This window comes from Schistocerca cancellata, chromosome 12, assembly GCF_023864275.1.
Source record: "Schistocerca cancellata isolate TAMUIC-IGC-003103 chromosome 12, iqSchCanc2.1, whole genome shotgun sequence".
Lineage (NCBI taxonomy): Eukaryota > Metazoa > Arthropoda > Insecta > Orthoptera > Acrididae > Schistocerca > Schistocerca cancellata.
In genome coordinates, this window is record NC_064637.1 from 72,779,238 (window position 1) to 72,803,609 (window position 24,372).

General features: G+C 41.6%; 1 protein-coding gene across 1 annotated transcript in view; it reads left to right on the forward strand.

Moving 5' to 3' along the window:
* Positions 1 to 24,372, forward strand: part of LOC126109618 (proliferation-associated protein 2G4) — a 59,706-nt gene that overhangs the window by 17,820 nt on the left and 17,514 nt on the right. The window contains exons 6-7 of the mRNA XM_049914661.1: positions 2,217 to 2,438; positions 12,219 to 12,444. Of these exons, the coding sequence (XP_049770618.1) occupies positions 2,217 to 2,438; positions 12,219 to 12,444 (448 nt within the window). The remainder of the gene's footprint in view (positions 1 to 2,216; positions 2,439 to 12,218; positions 12,445 to 24,372) is intronic.

The following is a 24,372-nucleotide window of genomic DNA, read 5'->3' on the forward strand; positions in this document are numbered from 1 at the left end:
TCCCTTTGTCTCTGTTTCTAATTACTTGTAGATGCATTTAGCCCTGTTTTCTGTCACACAGCTACTTTTTTTAGGAGTGGCTCTGCTTATAACAGTCAAGTTAAAGTTGATTCATTGTACTTGATACTAGTTGACGATAAAAGAGCTGTTGAACAGGTTTTTAGACCTCCTCTGAGAGGGTGCATTCTGTTCCCATTTTTAATACATTCAGTTTAACATGTGGGAAATAGAGTGCCAATCCCCATACTTTGTCTTCATCAACATAACATCCATCCACTTAGCCACCTTATTTTACTGTTGTCAGTCCTACTGATGATCTTTGCATTTTTAACCTTTTTACTGTTACGTACCTCCTGAACAGAAGGTGTTACAGTATTTATTCCTTTATTGTTTTACTTTTGTATCAAGTTGCAGGAGTTTGGGGGGGGGGGGGTTGTTGTTCTTGCCACAGAGGAGTGCTGGGGGCCTCTCGTCAATTCTCTGGCCTGCAGACTGGCCCGGTCAGTACCTTCCTACCTCTCATTCAATTATTTATAATTTCTAGCATCAAGATTGCTTTCAGTGCCTCAGTTTCTTCCACTTCTATACACTATCACAATTTGACCAAATTTCTGGATATCACTGCTCATGCCAAGTGGACTGTACTGTAAGTGAAGGACAGATGCCCCTACTGTTTACTCCCTTAACTCCTTGGCCCTATCAGCACCAAACTAATCAAAATGTTATTGAGTATTTGACAGTGTAAAAATGCCAGGAGGTGGAATAAAATATGGAAACATCAAAAAACACATTACCACACCATACATAGGATACGACAATGCCCGACATTAAAGACAGCTTGCTGTAGTCTTGGAGTGGATAAATACAGGCCCTGCACAGTTGTTGAGGGAATCCAATACCTTTATTTCTGCAAAATAGTGACAAGTTCAGGTGATGATGGTGGAGGTGGATAGCAGCCGTGCAGCCCTCTCTCCAAAGTAGACCACAGAGGCTCAATAACATTGGTATCTGGTGACAGGTGGCCAGGGGAGATACGACAAGTCATCCTCGTACTCACATAACCAGTCCTGGACGGTGCAGGCTGTATGAACAGGGCCCTGTTGTCTGAGAACACATCATCACCATTGGGAACAAACACTGTGCCACGATATGGAACTGATCAGCCAGAATGGTCACATAATCCTTGGCAGTAATGGGACATTGCAGAGTGTGCCAGTGGTGCTTATGCAATACCACAATACAGCTGCCCAAATCACCACCAAAACCCACCCTTCTCTCGAATCATAAACGTGACAAGAATTTGAAACAGTGTGAAATTAGACACATCTGATCAAATAATGTTCTCCCATAGTCCAGATTTTATGGTTTCGGCACCACATTTTTGTGTCATGGGTATATGCATCACTGATCAGTGGTTTTGGAATTCCAGCTTGCCCTGCAGTTCCCTGCTTCTGGAGCTTTCTTCGTGTTTTGGTGCTGACAGGGTTTGCGAATGTGACATTGTTCTGTAGTAATTCCTGCAACTGTCGTCCACTTACTTTTTGTCTCGTCATCTTCATTGATGATTTTTTACGATCACTCATTGTACACTTGTACCTGTATTGTGACTTGACAGATAATGTTTTCCACTTTCCCTGTATGTGGTATAGGTCTTAGATAAGGTGCTTCTTGAAACACCACACTACACCACACTTAGCTACTTTGGCTACAGAAGCATCCATCATATGAGCACCACGTTCGGAATTCACTCGGCTCTGACGTAATCCACTCGTAATTTTGGAATGTAATGAGAACATTGCAGAGGTGTTGTTCGTGGTCAAATAAGACAACGCAACATGCAGGCTTGGCTAGCACCTGCATTAATGTTCAAGTATGCATTTCTTGCAGTGTTTCCATATTTTTGCCCAACCTTTGCACAACCGTATCGTCCCTGGAAGACAGTGGGAATGGGTCACACGCATTGTTTGTGCATCTGTTGTTTGCATGCATGTAGTAGTTGCTGTAGTATCCACAAGAACATTAGAACAATATCATATCTTTATATTGTTTTTCTGCACATTATTACACTGTAGTATAGTGTAAACAATGTATTCAATTGCAGTTAGCCACTGCTTATTCATACTTGGTAGAGGTTAATATTGTTTGATTTATGATACCTTGTATATTCCTTTCATAAAACAAGTGTCTTTGTATATATTGTATGTAAACTGTTCCAGACATTTGCTGTAACAGATGCTGTGCAGAAGGTGTGCGAGGCATACAAGTGCAAACCAATTGAGGGCATGCTGAGCCATCAGTTAAAGCAGTTTAAAATCGATGGTGAGAAGACGATCATACAGAATCCAAATGATGCTCAGAAGAAAGAACAGGAGAAATTTGAGTTTGCTACACACGAAGTTTATGCAATGGACGTGCTCGTTAGTACAGGGGAAGGAATAGTGAGTATTAATTTGATGTTATGGCCTTCAATCTGAAGACTCTCTCCACATCTCTGTGCCAGCCATACAACGCTACACTCCATACAAATGCGTTCAGGAATGACTTCCCAACACTTTGTATTGAGTGTTAACAAATTTTTCTTTTTCAGAAACATTTTTCTTGCTGCTGCCAGTCTGTATGTTATATCCTCTCTGTTTCACCCATCATCAGTTGATTTGCTCCCTAAATAGTGACTCGTGTAAAATTTTGTGCCATGTACCGGCCCCACCCCATCGGCATTTCCTGATTTAATTGACTACACTTCATGATTTATTTAATTTTCAAGGTGCTATCCATTCCATTCAACTGATGTACGTACTTTGCCGTATCTGATAGAGGAAAGTCATTGGCAATTCTCAGAAGTTTTTATTTCTTCTGCCTGAACTATAATTCCTTCCCAAATTTCTCTTTGGTATCCACCAGAACTTATGCACTGTGCAAATTGAATATTATCAATGATGCGACTACAACCCTGTCTCACTCCCTTCTCATCTGCTACTGTGTTTTAACATTCCAACTGTGAGTAATAGGAAAAGATCAGTCGGGAAAATGTCTATTTTAGAGATACATACGGTTCAGAAATTATATCCTGCACGATAACAGTTTGCCCTGCGGAATTGTATGGAAATAGTGGAACACAACACGTGTGTGTCATCCATGGCTGGAGGGCTAATTTTCATAGTCTTATAACGGCATTCTGCCTTGTGTACAAGTTACAACCTTTTGCTTCCTTTATTTTATCCCTCCGAACTTTGAAGTGAATATACCATTTGGCATTGTCACAGGCTTTCTGTAAATCTACAAAGCCCATGTTGTTGGTTTCTCTTTCTCTAACCTGTTTTATAAGATAAATTGTAAGACCAGTAGTGACTTGAGTGTTCATACATTACTCCTGAACCCGAACTGATGTCCTCTTAGGTTGGCTTCTACCAGTTTTTCCATTTTTTGTGAATAATTTGCCAGTATATCATGACTATGGTATCTTAAGCTGGATATTTGGTAATATTCAGTTGTCGGGACCTATCGTCTTTGTATTTTGCATATGAGGTGGAATAGTTTAGTTATCGCTCGCTGTCCCAAAAGTCTCGGTAACTGAGAGGGAACGTTGTCTGCTTCATGTGCGTTTTTCTGGATTAAGGTCTACCAGTGCCCTGTCAGATTCTATTCACAGTATAGTTTCTCCCATCTCATTTTCATGTTCTTCTGTTCCCTTTCCATAATATTGTCTTTAAGTTTATTCCCCTGTATAGCCGTTCTCTATGTTCCTTTCAGCCTTCTCTTTTTTCTAGGTACTTCTCCATCAATTTTGTAACTGCTTCTATTTTCTTCAAAAGTTTATTTTTCAGATACGCACACCTATCTTTCCCAAAATCATAGGTGCTTCTACAGATTTTCAATTATCCTTTGACCACTTTAGCTTTGCTGTTTGAAACTTTGTCAGCATCTCTCTGTGTTAGATGCCTGTGTTCCCTTTTGCCTGCTCCATTTTTATATTTAGTCAATTAAATTCCACATCTTATGTTTATCAAAGAGGTGCCAGTGGGCCTTGTATTTTAATCTGTTGCATGGTCTGTTCTTTCCTCTGTTTCATCTCTTAAGGCTATCCATTCATCTTATGTTTTATTCCTTTCCCCTATTTGTTAGTCATTGTGTTATGCTCCCTTTGAAGCTTTCAACGATCAGAGTCTTTTAATTTATGCAGTGTCATGTCCTAAAATTTCTATCCCTTTTTCTGCAATTTCTTTAGTTTAATGTGCAGGTCATGACTGATAATATATGGTCAGTCGACATATGGCACCCTGGAACTATTCAGCAATTTTAAATCTGTTTTTCGTATCCGTCTTATCATTTTATAATCTGAAACGTTCTGGTGTCACCAGGTTTCGTCGCTGTGTAGACCCACCTTTAATGCATTTAAACTAAATGTTAACAATGATTAAATGATGTGCTGTGTAAAATTCTATCGGACAGTTTTCGCATTCGTTCTTTTCTGCAGTTGGTATTCAGCAATTATTCTCTCCTATTTTTCTTACTACCAAATTCCTCATAAAATTAAATTTTTGTCTCCCATAATAATCTGGTTAATGACGATTGTCTTTGTCATCCATGTTGGACCATGGTTAGGAAACAGTGACTGCTTATGACATAAAGGATAATTTAAACCAATTATCTCAATCAGTCACTTTCATTTACTTCCACGACACGTTTTGACGGCTTACACTCCCATCTTCAGGTTGATCAGTGAGTTACATTATTACGTTTTTGTTTGCTGGGTGTAGCCAGTTTCCATTTCTGAGTTTCATTTCACTACAAATAAGACATAAATTGCATTTGTTAAAATAATACTGCACTGGAAATATGAATTTTAAACGACGTTAAAGCTGCTTGCAGGGTGCTCCATCAGTAAAAATCGTTATGGTTGCTATAAATATACATTTGCATCTTTAGATGGTGCACAAACATGAAACAACATAAACAGTTTATAAAATCAGGGTGTATACGGCCCGGGACGTCCGGAAGAGCCAGGAAAAACTCGGGAATTTTTTCATCCGGGAAAAACCCGGGAATTTTTAGAATTCCGGGATTTTTCATTGTTTTAGATTTCAGTTAAAGTTTTGTAGTTTTGACGTGTAAGATCTAATACGCTGACAAAGAACTTTAGTCCACTACTGCTGAATAATACTGCAGCAATGAAACATAAATCAGAGAACAACACCAAAGTAAAAGTTTAGTTGTATAGAAATGGGTAATTTACACAATGCACAGACCAGTTTGCCGACACCGAAAAGTGTCAAAGGCTTTAGGTCGAAGATTATGCAGTATGTCCGTAACAACTAATGTGCATTTGATGTGCGTCACTTCACAATTGTTTACATTTCTAACAGATCACCAGAAAATATTACGAATAGTGGCTTGAAATGCGTTACTTACAAAGTAAATTTCCACGCAAGATGATTTATGTTACGTGCGAGAATGTGCAGTGAATTTCTTAAATCACAGGGCGTTATAACTCTCATTCAAAATGTAACACTTTGAGGATCAGCCATTTGAAAAATGTCGGGCCCAGAAGATAAGTCATTTATGCCACTATTTAAAATTTTACCGGCACATTTGTATTTGATATGACTTAACGTGTAACACACACTAAAAAAAGACCAAGCTTAGAGTTGGTTTTCATATTTAATGTTGTTCTTTCACGGATAAAAAATTATGCTATCGATGGCAAAAAGTGTAATTGACCTTCAAAAAAATGTGCATAATGTGTTACTGAGCAATGTCACAAGTCTCTTCATGCCAGAACACCTCGACTTTTCTACGCAGCTGATAATCATTTTGTCACGATTTTAATTGCCATATTAGAGCCTGTTAGTAGGCCTACGGACCTCCTATCATTGTAGGACTAATAACAGTGGATGCCAATAGACGATGCAATTCTCGTTCATACATTCACATCTACTTAAGAGTTAACCGGTGTAGAAACGCACTTTGCTGATTTGAGCGAGTTCGGCCTACCTTCATAACGTACGCGCCGCGGCCTGTCTTTCTCGTAGGCCTCGTGCTCTGAATAACTGCCGTCATTCGCTAGCGAGATCACGTGACATGAGCTATGACTGGCTGACAAAAGTGCATCGCTCAACGCAATCTCTTATTTTAGAGTTTCGGACTACCGTGCTGTAATTTGTGTTTATACTTTCGTAATACGAAAATAAACTTTGTGCATATTGTCTCGCATCAAACAACTTTCCAAACGCATTGTTTTTCCTGGATTTCGTTTCCTAAAGTCCTGGGACATCCTCCGCCGGTATAAGACCTTTACGATTCAAAGGACTGATAGGATTTACAGCTCCGAGGGAAAGCATACTGTTACTTAACACGGATGTATTTTCAGCCGCTTTATACGTAATTTCATCCGGGAGAAATTGTGTTTTTAACCGGGAAATCCGGGAAAAATCGGGGAATTTTTTTTTCTTGTCCACGTAGACACCCTGAAAATGGACAGATGTAAGATGTAGAAATTGAGTGCCAGGTAATCAAATAGCACACATAACCAGCTTATATCGCGAAACTGGACACAGATAAAATGTAGGTCAGCGTTCAAATCTTTGCAACGTTTTTGATGAAGAATATCATATTGCAAGAAAATGTAAATAATTTAAAAAGTCCTAAACCAACATCTCAGTATATTTATTTGTTGAAGTTTCTGCTTGGTGATCGGAGTTTTTTCCACGTTTTAAGTCAATAGAAACATAAATGACAATAAAAATTACTGTGCATTATTGAGTTCCATAAAAAGTACATTGGCACTGTGTCACCTTTTCCATTGAGTAGTTCTGCCCATGTTTTCTGTCGTGGATGAAAATTTTGTCATTGAGGTTCAATTTGTGGCCTTCGTTTAGTTATGAAGTATTATTAGATTATCATCTGTGTGTGTGTGTGTGTGTGTGTGTGTGTGTGTGTGTGTGTGTGTGTGTGTTTATAGCTCTAACTTGGAAGCTTTATCCAGTCTGTCATCCGTACTGTCCTGGACACTCAAGGAAAATTGACCTTTGCAGTCTACAGTGAAACCTCTATAAAAAGTTTTTCAAGGGACCACAAATTCTGAACACTGTAAAGAGGAAGGCTTCCAAATAATAATTATAGGGCATTACTGAAGATCAGGATACCACTAATCAGCTTTGACAAATGGTGCCATAGATGACATTTTAAATTTTCACAACATATGATATTCATTGCAAATGATCAATGTATCAACTTATTAGTTTTTTAATTAAAACATGGGGCTAAATAGGTGGATGGGTGAAAGTAAATGGATAAGTTTGTACGGTAAAAAGTTAAGAATCTGTTTTAAGATTGACATCATTGTCCAAAGCTGACAGGTGGTATCCCATTCTTCAGTTGAGCCAATTATAGAATATGAGCCAAATTTTATGATATACTGAACATATTACATAAAAACACAGTAAATGGTACAGATTAATAAAGAATTAGTTTCAAAAAAATTACTTCAATAATCATCATCATTTAAGACTGATTATGCCTTTCAGCGTTCAGTCTGGAGCATAGTCCCCCTTATAAAATTCCTCCATGATCCCCTATTCAGTGCTAAAATTGGTGCCTCTTCTGATGTTAAGCCTATTACTTCAAAATCATTCTTAACTGAATCCAGGTACCTTCTCCTTCGTCTGCCCTGACTCCTCCTACCCTCTACTGCTGAACCCATGATCTCTTGGGTAACCTTGCTTCTCCAATGCGTGTAACATGACCCCACCATCTAAGCCTGTTCGCCCTGACTGCTACATCTATAGAGTTCATTCCCAGTTTTTCTTTGATTTCCTCATTGTGGACACCCTCCTGCCATTGTTCCCATCTACTAGTACCTGCAATCATCCTAGCTACTTTCATATCCGTAACCTCAACCTTGTTGATAAGGTAACCTGAATCCACCCAGCTTTCGCTTCCATACAACAAAGTTGGTCGAAAGATTGAACGGTGCACAGATAACTTAGTCTTGGTACTGACTCCCTTCTTGCAGAAGAGAGTAGATCGTAGCTGAGCGTTCACTGCATTAGCTTTGCTACACCTCGCTTCCAGTTCTTTCACTATGTTGCCATCCTGTGAGAATATGCATCCTAAGTACTTGAAACCGCCCACCTGTTCTAACTTTGTTCCTCCTATTTGGCACTTAATCTGTTTATATCTCTTTACCACTGACATTACTTTTGTTTTGGAGATGCTAATCTTCATACCGTAGTCCTTACATTTCTGATCTACTTTGCAAACTTTCAATCTAATCTGCCATCACAACTAAGTCATCCGCATATGCGAGACTGCTTATTTTGTGTTCACATATCTTGATCTCACCCAGCCAGTCTATTGTTTTCAATGTATGATCTATAAATAATATGAACAACAGTGGAGACAGGTTGCAGCCTTGTCTTAACCCTGAAACTACTCTGAACCATGAACTCAATTTACCGTCAACTCTAACTGCTGCCTGACTGTCCATGTAAAGACCTTTAACTGCTTGCAAAAGTTTGCCTCCTATTCCATACTCTCGTAGAACAGACAATAACTTCCTCGTAGGAACCCGGTCATATGCCTTTTCTAGATCTATAAAGCATAGATACACAAACAATTAATTAGTACTTAGCTTTCGATGCGCCGCTACAGCTGCAACTGGTCAGCGCGAAACGTAAACACAGGCAAGAGGTTAAGTTGCTCGATACGAAACACTCACAAATATCAGGTCACAACACAAGAAAGGCAGAGGTGAATGAAGAAACCACTAATACGTCACTTATATAGTAAATATTATCACAAACACCATTAAAATATCTATCTGAAACCTAAAAATATATGAAAACTTAGAGAGCGATCTCACACGCAGTCACTCGCTTATGACGTCACACCAAAGATCAAGATTTTGTCTGTATTTGAGGAAATGCTCAGCTATGGCTGGCTTATTGAGCTCCCTTTGCTTAATATGTCTCGTGTGCTTGGTTCAGTGCTCTTCTGTTGTGCGGATTGTCTGGTCTTTATAGATGACGCTGCACTGACAAGGGCCAGCGTAGACACCAGGCATACGAGGAGCAATGTCTTCTTTAACAGGGCGCAACATACCTTATATCTCGGGAGTGGGGTTGGAACACTGGTCTTAATGCATTCCCCTGCAGCACAAGTCCTAACTTCCTGCTCATTGCCCGACACTGTGGCACGAAAGCCACTGGCTTGGCTTTTTCTACCGATTCACAAGGTGTCCTCCTCTGGACACTTGAAAGCATTTGCAATGTCACTTTTGCTGTAGCTATTCTCCTGGAACATGTGCCTCAAATGCTACAATTCAGGCTTAGGTGGTTGTTGCCAGAAATAACTTTGGCTCTGTGTATTAACATGTTCAGGACTGCTTTCTTGTGTACAGTGTTGTGAAAACTACCAGCATTCAATGTACACTGAATGACCAAGCCGGCCTCCTGCCTTCTGCTCAACTAAAACATCTGAGAACGGTAGCTTGCCATCCTTCTCCGTTTCAATGGTAAATTTAATTTTGGAATGGACACCATTCATGTGATCCATAAACGGCTGCAGTGTATTTTCACCGTGAAGCTATATCAGGAAGGTGTCATTGACGTACCGAAGGAAGCAAGACAGATGCAACACCACAGAGTGCTCCTGAAAGTGCTCCATGATGAAATTTGCAACTGCAGGAGGCAGTGGTGAGCTCATTGCTGTGCCATCTGTCATTTCATATTTTTTGAGGTACAAATAGTAAGTTGTCGTTACAACATGATGGAACGACTTGACAATTCCATGTAGATACTGGTGGGGCCAGAAGATCCAGTGTGTCTTGCGTTGGCACCCTTGTAAAAAGTGACACCACGTCCAGACTAACTATTAAATCATTTCGACCTATTTCCGTTAACTTGAGCATTTCAACAAATGTCTGCAAGTTTACAACATGATGTTCACAATGACCTAACCTGGAATTGTCAGGTTGTTCTGTTATGTTCAAGAAGAATGGATAGAGCAAAAGAGACATTGCAAACTCTTTCAGGGGACACTGAAGGAGGACACCTTGTGAATCGGCAGAAGAAGCCAAGCTGGCAGCTTTCCTGCCAAAGGGTTGGGCAACGAGCAGCAAGTTACAACGTGTACTGCAGAGGTATGGATGGAGACCGGTGTTCATGCCCACCACCAAGATAAGAGATATTTTGTGCCCTGTTGAAGACAACATAGCTCTTAGTGTCTCTTGCGAGTGTGGCAGCATCTGCGTAGGCCAGACAGTTTGCACAATTGCAGAGCAATGTACTGAGCACAAGAGACATTAAGCAAAGGGAATTCCACAAGTCGGCCATAGCTGAGAATTGCCCCGAAAAAAATACAAAATACTTTCTGAAAACACAGAGTCTTGGCTCATCCATCAACATACTGGATGTTGCTGTGGCCCCTCACACCACCTGACATCACACGGTCCCGTGGTGGGCCGGAGCAGCTATGAGGTGCCCAACTCGCCTTCTATGCATGCGTAGTTTCGGTCCTCTCTGGTGCCAGTGATCAGAATCGTAGGTATATAAGCAGGTAATAGTACCAGCCAGTCAGTAGTTTGACTCCTGATAGCGGAGCTAGCCATTGAAAGCTCGTAAATTTTATTGGGATTGATGCTGCATGAAAGAGAGATTTTATTCAGTCATTCATCTGTGAAAGACTTGGAGGACACATTCACTATGCTGTTCGTTCGTAGTTGCTCACCCTTATTTCTATTTTATTATTCATTATTAAAGCCACTTCATTGCTACTCCTGTTAAACATGTTCGTATTAGCTTTAAAAATTTAAAAGTGTGTGTGTGTGTGTGTGTGTGTGTGTGTGTGTGTGTGTGTGTGTGTGTGAGAGAGAGAGAGAGAGAGAGAGAGAGAGAGAGAGAGAGAGAGAGAGAGAATTCTTGTTCACTGATTTTCAGTTCTTAATTCAGTAGATAATAAAGTTCCAGTTTCACTGTATTTCACATTTAAGAGAATTGAAATTAACACTATTGCTTGAAAGTTCATTTTGTACAAGAACTCAATTGTAGTAAGTAGTGTTGTCGACATAAACTTTCTCTGTAAAGTACGTAACGAATTCAGTGTGAGATGCATCATATGGTGGATTGAGAATGTGGAGGGGGGACGTGAGGTTCGTTATATGCTGCGCGAGTATAACCATGTGTCCATACTAATAAAAGAAATTACTCTTTCAAGTAATTCTGTATTACAAATATAGAGTTATGTGGTGTAATGCAATCTGTTTCAGTTCTTTCTGTCTTTCCTTTCTTAATTTTGTGACTAGGTTTTGAATGAAGTATTATACAAAAACACCTGTCTTGAAATGATAGGTTTGTTGTGTTTGTATTAATTTTGCTGCTCTCTTCATATTTGGTTGATATGGAATTATAGCAACAACAAGTAGTACAGGAAGGTAATGGTGCTGATCTGAAATTAAACTGTGTATCGATTGTACCACAGAAAAATTAGGTGGTATTGATAACCTGTCCTCCCCTTCAGAAACTTTTTTCTCCGCATGCATTGTTCGAATAAACAGCAAGAGAATCAGTCTGTTATGGCAAAACTGTTTCATTTCCAAACTGGACAATAATTATACTTCTTGTGTTGCTGAAATCGGCTGCTATTTTTAATAATACATTCTTGGTTTCTCATTAAATGTCACCACTGTCACAGGTACCAGATACAATTGTAGTTGTTCAGCTGTTGCCAACTTTCTGTAACCTTTGCAGTCCAGTTATTAGACTCATCTTTCAGATTTGTGTATCCCAGACATGAGCACTTAACAATGCCATTACTGGTTTTGATTGACAAGCCGGGTCTCCCTAGAGTTAGGTGGTGGGGGAGCGGGTTGAGAATGATTGTTAATGGAAGTGGGTTGTGGGTGAGTAACTAGAATTCTCACTATTAAGTGTGGCAGTGATAACATCCTCTTCAATGGAAAACTGAGTCTGTTATTAGAAGTAGTAGTTTTGTCGGAAAACACTACTTTTAGAGATAGATTTCCTTACATTGCTGTGATTAGTATGTCTTACAAAGTCAATAGTGAGAATGGTTATATGACAACTTTTCTGGTATTTTGACACTGTTTCTTAAATTTTAATGGGTGGAATTTGTACAAAAATATGGCGGCAGTGACAGTATTATAAAATATCGAAATGTGTGTTTGTGTTTGATATATTGATTGTATTCTTATTTTTGTGTAGGGCAAGGAGACAGCTACTAGAGTTACCATATACAAGAAGACAGACGAGACATACCAGTTGAAGCTGAAGACTTCAAGAACATTCTTTAGCGAAGTTAGTCACAAGTATGGAACGATGCCATTCAATCTCCGTGGATTTGAAGATGACAAAAAAGCAAAATTAGGTGTAATGGAATGTGTGAATCACAAACTCATTGAACCTTTCCAGGTGCTTTATGAAAAGTCGGGTAAGTTATAAAAGGGGAAGGAATATTGAAGCACATAATTCACATAATTATATTAAAGACCTGATTTTCCATGTAGTGAGGAGAAGACAGTGTGGTATTAAATCTTAATCCCAAGAGAAGTGTGTGCATTAAACAAAACTCTACTGGTGGAAATAAATTCTGGAAGAAAATTACATAAAAGGAAATGGTAATTTTAAAGTGTTATAATAGATAGTATGATTTGACAGGTGACTCATATTTGAGAGCTGTGCACTTCAAACTCCCATCTGGCCATCCGCTTTTAGGCTTTCGGTGTTGTTTCCCTTAATTACCTGCTATGTATATTTGGATGATTCCTTTTGAAAGACCATCACCAATTTTCTGCTTATGCTTGTTCCTTTGAATGACCAATACCCATTTTCTGCTTATAGTGTCTGTAGTGACCTTGTCATCAACCAGTTGAAACCTGAAATTTTCCTACCTTCCTTCCTTTCTTCCAACAAGCATAACAGATTCTTTGACAGTAGGGTGTGTGTATTCTGCTGAACCGGTGGTATTCTGAGTGTTAGTGAAAAATGAAAACTGCTGGTCGAGGATCTTAACTATGGTCCCTGGGTTCAGGAGACAATGTGTTATTTCTTTTTTGTGTCCTCAGAACATACCCCACAGTTACTTATGCAAAAAGAGTCACAATCACAAAATATCATTTATTTAAAATTACTGTTTTAGCATACAGTAGGCCGTCTTCAGACCGATTGCACTGTAAAGATTATAAAAAAGCATGTGGTGATTAGATCAGTCAATCTTGCACAAAATGTACAAAGATTAAACTAAAAAGGCATGTTGTTTTATCCTCCTGCTGGAGCTGGTGATGTGCAGAGTAGCTGCGTGTTGTCAAGATAACTGCTGCTAGTGGCTGTACATGCGTGATAGTGTGCCAATTTGCTGCATTACACCAGCTGCAGCCAGTGGAATCTTACTATATGTAAAAATATTTATGATGTGCAAATGAAGTACAGTGGAAAACTAACCATAGAAATATAAGTATATCTTTATAAAACTTATACTGTTCAAATAAATAGTGCAGGTCATTAATAAAATTGTTTAACTTTAAATAAACTTCATATACAAGAGCACCAATATGAAATGTCATGCGAATGTTGAATGCCAGCTGGTGGTTCTTGTCGATAGCAATATATTGGCGGTTGCTTGTCAAAGACCATGCTGCAGCATGCTGTTGCCTGTGTGATGTATGCTGCCTCTTGGCATCCAGAGATATTGGTATATTGTGCTGTTCACATGGAGACAGTGTCCAGGTTGCCATTACCTTGGTTGAATTGGCATTTTGCTTGAAATTTTCGGCATTGTGCATAGAGAATACATGATTCATGAAAGAGTAGGAGAATTGGATGACATTTACAATAATAGTGTGAGAGTATCAGTTTAGCATGAGGGGAAATTTTTTTAGATAGTTAATGAAAATTTGTAGTAAGAGCTGTGTAGTTGTCACTCACAAAATACAGTGATGTTTCAAAAAGGGTTTTTTTTCTGTTATATACAGTGTCAGTATGTAACTTTCACTATTGAGCTTGAAAATCAAGAACCCATAGATTTTTTTTAACTATCTCCAATAATAACAATGGTAAACATTTTTGTCGCCTTTAGAAGACAAACTATGACAGACGCAACCATTAATGCAAAATATTGCCACCAGCCGAAATATGAAAAAGCTTTTTTCTATCTGTACTTAACCGAATGCTAAAATTACCTCTTACACTTGACCAATAACATAAATAAGATGAATTTTTGAAGCAAGTTTTTTGTGCTAATAACTGTGATCCAAAATCATACATTCCCTATTTCAGAAAGAAGAGAGAGGAAAAAAAACAGATTCCCATAAAGACGTAGTCTAAATCGCCATAGCTTTGAAGTTTCCAGTAGAATTAACTTCTCAAGAATACCAATTTTATACCTGCAAACACCATTTTAAATAAATTAAGACACTGTATTGGAAATGCCAATGAACACCTTCCTCACTCAGGTGTGTGTAAACTGATGGGTGGTAACTGTGAAAAAAAATATCCATTGGATGGGCTGGATGTAATTTTAAAACACACTTTATGGAACATATCTCCAGAATTTCACAAAATAAATCGATGTTCGGACAACACCTTATAAATAAGGAACACACAGTAGGTGACATCTCTACCTACCGTGAAATATTACACACAAGCTTAAAGGAGTTACTTTTGAACACACTTGAGGAGCTTGAAACTTTTATTCACAAGAATAATAACTCTTAAATTCTTTTAAATGAACAGTTACTTTCTGTCCCCAGAGGGTCCACAACTTTCGTGTGTATACGTGCATGGCCAGCACGGGACCCTTCTCTTTCCACATTCCTCCCTGTCCCCAATCCTTCCCCTCTCTCCCTCCCCTCCCCACCCCTTCCTCTTCTCTTCGGGAGTATGTTTTGTGCCTATGTCTGGAGACAGTCGCTTGTGACTGTAAGACATGGTTTCTCTTCTTTTATCTACTGGAAAGTCCCTGCCCTTACTTTATCCTTCTCTTTTCCTTGATTCTTCTCTTTACCTTCTTCTCCACTGCGGTGTTCGAGAATTCTTCTCTTCTTTCCTCTTCTTTGTGCCTCCCTTTCTCTTTCGTCTGAAGGCCGACCCATGCGTCGCCAGTGACAGGGTAACGCGTAATTCCCAGCCTCGGGTCGACAAGTAGGACACATACATACCCCTGGTAAAGGCCGGGCCCAGGGAGGTGTGATTACCCAAGCTGCTATCTTCCGAAAGTACCAATTATTAGTCCCTCTGTCCGTTTTTCGGGAGGTATGACCTGAGGTGTGGACAATCACCTAAGGCGGGAGTGCCCTCAGTGAGAGCCCCCACTAGAGACATCAGAGACACCGGTAATCATGGGGGATACATTCGCAATGCTTTCTTTTACTTCTAAAACTTCTGCCCACAGGAGGAAGCTAGATGAGTCTCAGCCTCGGACAATTCTTCCATCAGTGCCAAAATTCGTAGTTGTCTCTCGGTCTGACTAAGGTAAAGACTACTCCCCAGTCAACCCTTTCATTATTCAGAAAGGTGTCGACGCAATTGCAGGTTATGTAAAGTCTTGTTCCCAGGTACGAAACGGCAACTTGTTGTTAGAAATAGTGCCCTCCAGGCACATAAATTGCTTTGAAGTAAACTGCTGCACACCTTCCCTGTCCAGGTGAAAGTGCACCACACTTTAAATTCATTGTGCGGGGTGGTTTATACAAGATAAGTTGACGGATTAGCCAATGAGGACATTCAACATTACCTGCCTGATCAGGGCATAACGACCATACATAAAGTTATGAAAAGGATTGAAAAGGAATTGGTACCGACCCGTACACTCTTCCTGACGTTTGGAGTTCACCTTCCATTGAACATTAGAGTGGGATATGAGATAATTTCAGTTCGCCCTTACATCCTCAATTCTATGCATTGCTATCGGTGTCAGCAGTTTGGTCATACCAGCTAGTTGTGTTCCAATACGGCCATATGCTTTACCTGTGGCATTGATGCCCATGAGGGTAATTGTCCACCTCCATCCCCTTGTTGTATCAGCTGAATGGACGACCATGCTGCTTCCTCTAGGGATTGCCCTATTTTTAAAGATAAATTATTCAGGAAATTCGAGTGTAGGAAAAGGTGTCTATTTGCCGCTCGTAAGTTATTTGCCAGTAGAAAGCCCACCATGCTCCCAGCGGGTAAATATAGCACTGTCCCGGCTCTCCTCGGCCTACTAAGGAGGTAGCCACGCAGACTTGCGATCTCACCTTTAGCACTACTGTCGTCAGAATGGACATCCCAAAGCTCGCCCGTTCAACCTCCCCACTATCACTCACTCACTCTATTCTCAACCTTCATTGGCTCCTGCTAAATCACGGACCCCAAAATCGTAAGCCCGGACTTCCAAAAAAGAGCCTACTTGTGAAGATTTTTTACGTACCTGGACCTCACAACCATTGACTCCTCCATCTCGACGTCCTGCTTTCGAGAAGGCTCATAAGAAACTGAAGTTTCTCTCCTCCTCCGTCACGGCGTATCTCTCCTACAGCACTACCCAGTGGTAGCCGTCCTCAGCTATCTTCCATTGTTGCCGAGACACACTGCGGGTGGCCGATCACTGGTGGCAGGAGCTGCCCCCGAACAACCTATGGATCAGGATCTTCTGCCTTTGGCTGAATGCTGTTCCACACCATCTGCTGTCAGCTCTCAGTGATCGTTTAGTTGACTGCAACTGTGGTGAGATTTTTTCCTTTCTTGTCAACCTTGCATGAATTATCCATTGGAATATCTGTGGAATTCACTCCAATTGGGATGAATTGTCGATCCTTGTACAATCCTAGTCCCCAGTCTTCTGTCTTCAGGAAACAAAGCTATGTCCCCATGATTGCTTTGTCTTACCTCATTTCCAGTCAGTTTGGTTTGGTCTCCCCTCTGTTGATGGCACTCTGGCACACAGGGGACTTAAGATTCTTCTCCATCGTACTATCCATTATCACCCAATCCCCTTAAACAGTTCCTTCTCTTTGTACCATATATATTCCGTCATCCACACCAATGGCAAGAGCCGATCTCTTTCATCTCCTTGGTTAGCTTCCACCCTCTTATTTGCCAGTTGGGGACTTCCAACACCCACCACCTGCTTTGGAGATCTCAGTGTCCTTGGCTGAGAGGCTCCCTATTGATTGACCTCTTCTACCAACAGAGCTTGTTTGCCTCAGCACTGGGGAACCTCGGCACTTAGAATGGTTTGCTTTTGCTGATACACTCAATTGACCATTTTCATTGTCTCCTTCGATTACAGCCATAACTGCCATCTGTGTGCCCACAACGCTGGCAGCATATTAGACACTTTTCTCTTCTCTAACAACATTTGATTACCGTCAATTTCCTGGCATTGACGATCAGGTCACTCATATTACAGAAGTTGTTCGTACAGCTGTGGAACGTTCAATACAGTGTACCTCCCGTTTGCTACAGTGCCCCCCAGTTCTTTGGTGGAATGAGGCGTACCGTGACGCAATACGTGAATGGAAGATGTGCTCTTTGTGTTTTCTGTCATTATCCTAAGTTGACCAACTGTATCCCTGTATCCACTATAAGCAGCTATGTGCACTATGCTGTTGCATCATCTGTGATAGCAAGAAGGAAAGCTGGGACTTCTTTACCAGCTCCTTTAACACCTTCTCCCTTGTCTGTAGTTTAGAGTCAAATTGGATGGTTATCTGGCCCATCTTGTTTCTCCCCGATCTTTGGGCTAACTGCCGCACAAGATACCTTAGTGTGGACCTAGTTGCAATTTCTGACTCATCGGGTCAACACTTTGCTGAGATTTTGAGCTTTTCAAATTACCCACCAGCCTTTCTCCCGAAGAAACGAGCAGCGGAAGTGCAACCTCTTGCTTTCTCCTCTCAAAATTGCGAAAGCTGTAATATTGTTTTTTCTATGCAGGAACTCCAACACTCACACTCTTCCTCCCACTCTTCTGCCACGGGGCCAAATGGCATCCACATCCAAATGTTGCTACGTTTATCATACTGTAGTCTGTGTTACCTCATCTGCCTTTATAATCGAATTTGAACTGACAGTACCTTTGGCAGACGATGGCGGGAAGGTATTGTCATTCTTGTTCCCAAACATGGAAAGGACAAACATCTCTCCTCTAGCTATTGCCCCAACTCTCTCAAGAGTAGTGTATGTAAGGTTTTGGAGACTATGGTAAATTTTCGTTTAGGCTGGTGGATGGAGTCCTGAAACCTTTTTAACACCTGCCTAATGTGGTTTCCGAAAGAATAGTTCCACAGTGGACCCTCTTGTTGCTCTCTCCACTTACATCATGAACAATTTTCTCAGGAGACGACAAATGGTAGCTAATTTTTTGATCTGGAGAGTGCATATGATACCTGTTGGAGGTCAGGCATCCTCTGCCCACTGTTATCTTGGGGCTTTCGAGGTGGGCTACCTCTTTTCATCCACGAATTTATGACTGACTGCACATTTAAGGTGCGTATGAACGCTACTCTCCCGCACTTTCTCCCAAGAAAATGGGGTGCCTCAGAGCTTTGCGCTGAGTGTTGTACTATTTGTCATCACTATAAATACAATTACTGATTGTCTCCTCCTTGATGTCTAGGCCTTTGTCGACGATTTTACGATCTACTACAGCTCTCAACAGACCAGCCTCCTAAACGACGTCTTCAAGGATGTCTCGATCGCCTCCACTCCTGGAGCATCGAAACCGGCTTTTGATTTTCTCCCAATAAGACCGTCTGTAAATTTTTGGCATCATATGGAGTTTTGTTTGCCTTCCCTACATCTAGGCCCTGTCAACCTTCCGTTCACAAACATCGCCAAATTCTTCGAACTTCTGTTGTACAGAAAACCGTGCGGTCTTCCCACATTTCATATTTTTCGGCTCGCTGTCTGCGATCCTTCAAACACCCTCCTGAGGAGTGGACCGAGTGGTCTCCTCTGCCTCTATCTCGCCTTAGTGCACTCGAAATTGGACTACGGATGTGTAGTTTACTCCTGTGCACAGCCGTATATTCTTTGGTGCCTAGACTCTGTCCACCAACATGGATTGCATTTAGGATCTAGAGCTTTTTATACTAGCCCTGTGGAGAGCCTTTAGGCTGAGACTGCTGAACCTCCCGCTGTCCAATCGGTGAGCTGTTCTTCTGAGTCGTTAACGCTGGCCATTGGTCTTCCATGCCTGCTCATCCGACCCATGCCCTTTGTTTCGACACCTCCTTAGGGTATGCAGGCTGCCCTTCCTCTCGACTACCTCTGGGAGCCCACTTCTGTCGACTGTTACATTCCCTTTCCTTCCAATTTCTTAATACTTTCTTGCCAAATGGGAGGACGGAGCCACTGTGGCTTCACCCCCGGACCTGGACCTGCCTTCTCTGTGACGTTTGCCAGGTTTCCAAGTAAGCCGCCCCCCCCCCCCCCCCTCCCTGTCTCCGAGTTAGTCGGGCATTTGATGCTCTATGCGCCTAAATGGAGGATGCCACATTTATTTACACTGACGGCTCAAAGACCACCTTTTGTGTTTGGAGTGCCTATATTGTTGGCGACACGCCTATTACATTTTGGCTCCCTGACCAGTGTTTGGTTTTTACTGCGGAGCTTTATGCTGTTGTCCAGGCTTTTCAATACATCTGTCACCATATGCAGGTACAGTATATTATATGCTCGGATTCGTTAAGCTCTCTTCTAAATCTCAAAACTCTTTATCCTGTCCACCTTCTGGCACCACCGGATTCGGACTGCCTCCACATGCTCCACTTGGCGGGCATCTCTGTGGCATCTCTGTGGCATTTCTGTGGATCCCAGGGCATGTTGGTATCCACGGAAACGAGGCAACCGATACAGCGACAATGGCTGCAGTCTCGCCTCCTCAGCCCGCTGTTTGCATGGTTCCCTTTGCCGATCTACAGAGCATTTTATGCCGTTGCGTTGCTCTTTTATAGCACACACATTGGCCTGCACTTCCCAATAACAAATTATGGGACATAAAATCTCTTCCCTGTGCTTGGACCTCTTTGTCGCGGCCTGCTTGTTGGGAGGAGGTAATTTTAACAAGACTCCAGATTGGGCACTGTCTTTTTAGCCATTGATATGTTTTAAGTGGTGATTCTCCCCCGCTTTGTCACCACTGATCTCAACTGTGGATGTTGAGATACCTTTTACTTCAGTGCCTTATTTCAATCCGCTACGTGCCTGTTTACAGCTTCCCTTTTGGCAGGTGACACGCGCCCAGCTGATCGCGTCCTTGAGTTTGTGTCAGAGACATGACATCAGTCATTTGAAGCTCTTTTCGGGGAAAACAACCCCCCTTCAATAGCTTGTTTTCTAAGATTCTTCCTTGTTGAGTTTCCCTCCTTGTTGAGTTTCCCTCCTTGTTGAGTTTCCCTCCTTGTTGAGTTTCCCTCCTTGTTGAGTTTCCCTCCTTGTTGAGTTTCCCTCCTTGTTGAGTTTCCCTCCTTGTTGAGTTTCCCTCCTTGTTGAGTTTCCCTCCTTGTTGAGTTTCCCTCCTTGTTGAGTTTCCCTCCTTGTTGAGTTTCCCTCCTTGTTGAGTTTCCCTCCTTGTTGAGTTTCCCCCCTTGTTGAGTTTCCCCCCTTGTTGAGTTTCCCCCCTTGTTGAGTTTCCCCCCTTGTTGAGTTTCCCCCCTTGTTGAGTTTCCCCCCTTGTTGAGTTTCCCCCCTTGTTGAGTTTCCCCCCTTGTTGAGTTTCCCCCCTTGTTGAGTTTCCCCCCTTGTTGAGTTTCCCCCCTTGTTGAGTTTCCCCCCTTGTTGAGTTTCCCCCCTTGTTGAGTTTCCCCCCTTGTTGAGTTTCCCCCCTTGTTGAGTTTCCCCCCTTGTTGAGTTTCCCCCCTTGTTGAGTTTCCCCCCTTGTTGAGTTTCCCCCCTTGTTGAGTTTCCCCCCTTGTTGAGTTTCCCCCCTTGTTGAGTTTCCCCCCTAATGCTGTTACCTTTCACTAAGCCACATAATGGGTGCTTACGACCACAGCAGTTTTGTGCCCAAAAACCATAATAAATAAAAAAAGTTAATATTCACAAAATAACTTTTTCGTTTTTTTCCTTTTTTTATTTTCTTTTAATATAATGTGAGGAGGATAGTTGTTTCTTTGTTTCCTCATGTCGTTAACGTATATGACAAATTTTTAAAAATATTTCACTGAACCTGTTAGATTACACATTTCGTTTTCTACCAGTTGACTCCATCGATTCCTTATATTTTATTTCCTAAATATTTTACAAATGCTGACACTACATGTCATAGAAAAAAAAAACTTTTTAAAATGCCATTGTATTTCTTTTACAACTGACATAGCCAAATCGGTCTTATATATTTAACTTTTTTTATCTGATTTGCTCACACATTGCAAATGTCATCTGATTCTCCCAGTCTTTTACAAATAGTGGTGTTCTCTACACACAACGTTGAAAATTCCTAGCAAAATGCCAATTCAATCAAAGTAATGAAAATCTGGACACCATCTCCATGGGAACAGCATAATCTACAAACATTTTTCAGTGCCAGTAGACAATATACAATGTTACACAGGCAACAACATGTTGCAGCATGGTCTCTGACAAGCAGCACCCAACACATCACAATTTCCATGGAAACGGCGTTGCCTTGGGGTACCGTCTAGCGCCACCAGCTGACATTAGATGTTCGCACAACCTTTTGTATTGGTGCGCTTGAATTTAAAGTTTATTTAAAGTTAAATAAGTTTATTAATTACCTGTGCTATTGGAACACTTGAACTTTAATAATGATATACATATACAGTACTGTTCGTTTTATATAAGAATGTAGGCATCCGCAGTCGGTGTCATAGTGATTAAAATTCTTCTGGGTATTATGTCGCAGCATTGCTAAAAACTAACAACAATAATAAACTAAAACCAACATTTCGGCCGAATTGCAACGGCCTTCCTCAGGGCACGACTGATTATGCATGGGGATAGGTGCTTTTATTTATTAAGGACTATCGATGTCTGATGTCACTGTTGCAAATCTTTTAATTGGTCCTCTAATATGATTGGCTAGTCATGACGTAAGGAGAGATGGAAAGAAAAAGGCTATTCGTGGATTTCCATGTCGTCAACAATTTGTAGCTGTACGCCAATCAGCGTTCGGCTTCTGGTTGACAAGTTTTCCTCCTGGTGTGTGCGGAAGTGGACTGACAGAATCACCTCCCATATTTTGCGTTCTCGCATCCATGATTCTTTCGCTAGCACTCGGGCTTTGTGGAACCTGATAGGTTGTCCATAGTCACGGTGGTGTTCCGCTATCGCCGATTTATTATGTTGTTTTAAACATACATAGCGTTCGTATTCTGCTACTCGTATGCTGACAGGTCTCCCTGTTCCTCCTAAGTAGGCACCTCCGCACTCACACTGTAGTTCGTAAATACCTGCAGTGTTAAGATTGTTGACTGCATCCTTTGTGGAACCTATCATCTCGTGGATCCTGTGACTGCTTCGAAAAATCAGTTTGAAACCTCGTCGGTGGAGGACGTTGCCTAGCCGTTCACTGACGCCTTTTACATATGGTAAGTGTACCAGTGGAAGCTTCTTTTCTGTGCCTTCTTCTCGTGTTCTGCTCCCTTTGGTTTTAGCTACCTTTCTTATGATGATGTCATCATAGCCGTTGGCATGAAACATGTGTTGTAGCTCCTTTAAATCTTCTTTGATGTTATTTTCATCGCTTATAAGGTAGGCTCGGGCAGTTAACGTATGCAGAACAGAATACTTTTGAGCTGGGTGGTTGTGGCTCTCCGTGTGCAGGTACCGTTTAGTGTGCGTTGGTTTCCAGTACACTTTGTGTCCCAGTTTACCTTCGGCAGCTCTGTATACTTCCACATCCAGAAATGGCAAGGTACCATTGTTTTCAGTCTCATGTGTGAGCTTTATATTTTTTTGCAGACTATTTAAGTACTGGAGGAAGTTTCCAATTCTGCTTCACCGTGAGGCCAGATGACGAATGTGTCGTCCACATATCGTAGCAGACAACTGGGACGTAACGGAGCAGAAGCTAGGGCCGTTTGCTCTAAGGCTTCCATGAAGATGTCCGCAGCTACAGGGGAGAGTGGGGAACCCATTGCCACTCCATCAAATTGTTCGTAATATGTGAATCATCTGCCACCTAAGTTATGCTGTCTTGAGGGACAAACAGACTCCTACATGAATGACTCTTCCCACTTCATACAAGTGATTAGGGAACAGTGAATAAAGCCATCAGACATTGTGGTCAGTTTTGACATCAAGTCTCTCCCCACTAACGTACATATTGAGGAGACTATGTGCATTCTACAGGATCGGATCCCACCAGATATCTGCAATCTGGTGTGCTTATGCCTGTCATATACGTACTTCACCTGGCGGGAAAAATATTACAAATAGTTAGATGGAGTGGCAATGGGTTCCCCGCTCTCCCCTGTAGCTGCGGACATCTTCATGGAAGCCTTTGAGCAAACAGCCCTAGTTTCTGCTCCGTTACGTCCCTGTTGTTGGCTACGATATGTGGACGACACATTCACATCTGGCCTCACGGTGAAGCAGAATTGGGAAACTTTCTCCAGCACTTAAATAGTCTGCAAAAAAATATAAAGCTCACACATGAGACTGAAAACAATGGTACCTTGCCATTTCTGGATGTGGAAGTATACAGAGCTGCCATAGGTAAACTGGGACAAAAATTGTATCGGAAACCAACACACAATAAACGGTACCTGCACGCGTAGAGCCACAACCAGCCAGCTCAAAAGTACTCTGTTCTGCATACGTTAACTGCCCGAGCCTACCTTATAAGCGATGAAAATAACATCAAAGAAGATTTAAAGAAGCTACAACACACATTTCATGCCAACGGCTATGATATCATCATAAGAAAGGTAGCTAAAACCAAAGGGAGCAGAACACGAGAAGAAGGCACAGAAAAGAAGCTTCCACTGGTACACTTACCATATGTAAAAGGCGTCAGTGAACGGCTAGGCAACGTCCTCCGCGGACGAGGTTTCAAACAGTGTTTTTGAAGCGGTCACAGGATCCACAAGATGATAGGTTCCACAAAGGATACAGTCAACAAGCTTAACACTGCAGGTAATTACGAACTACGGTGTGAGTGCGGAACTGCCTACACAGGAGGAACAGGGAGACCTGTCAGCATACGAGTAGCAGAATACGAACGCTATGTCCGATTACAACAACATAACAAACCGGCGTTAGCGGAACACCACCGTGACTGCGGACAACCTATCAGGTTCCAGGAAGCCCGGGTACTGGCGAAAGAATCGTGGATACGAGAACGCAAAATACGGGAGGCGATCGAAATTATTAAGCAGCCTGACATCATCAACAGAGAAGATGGCTTCAAACTCCC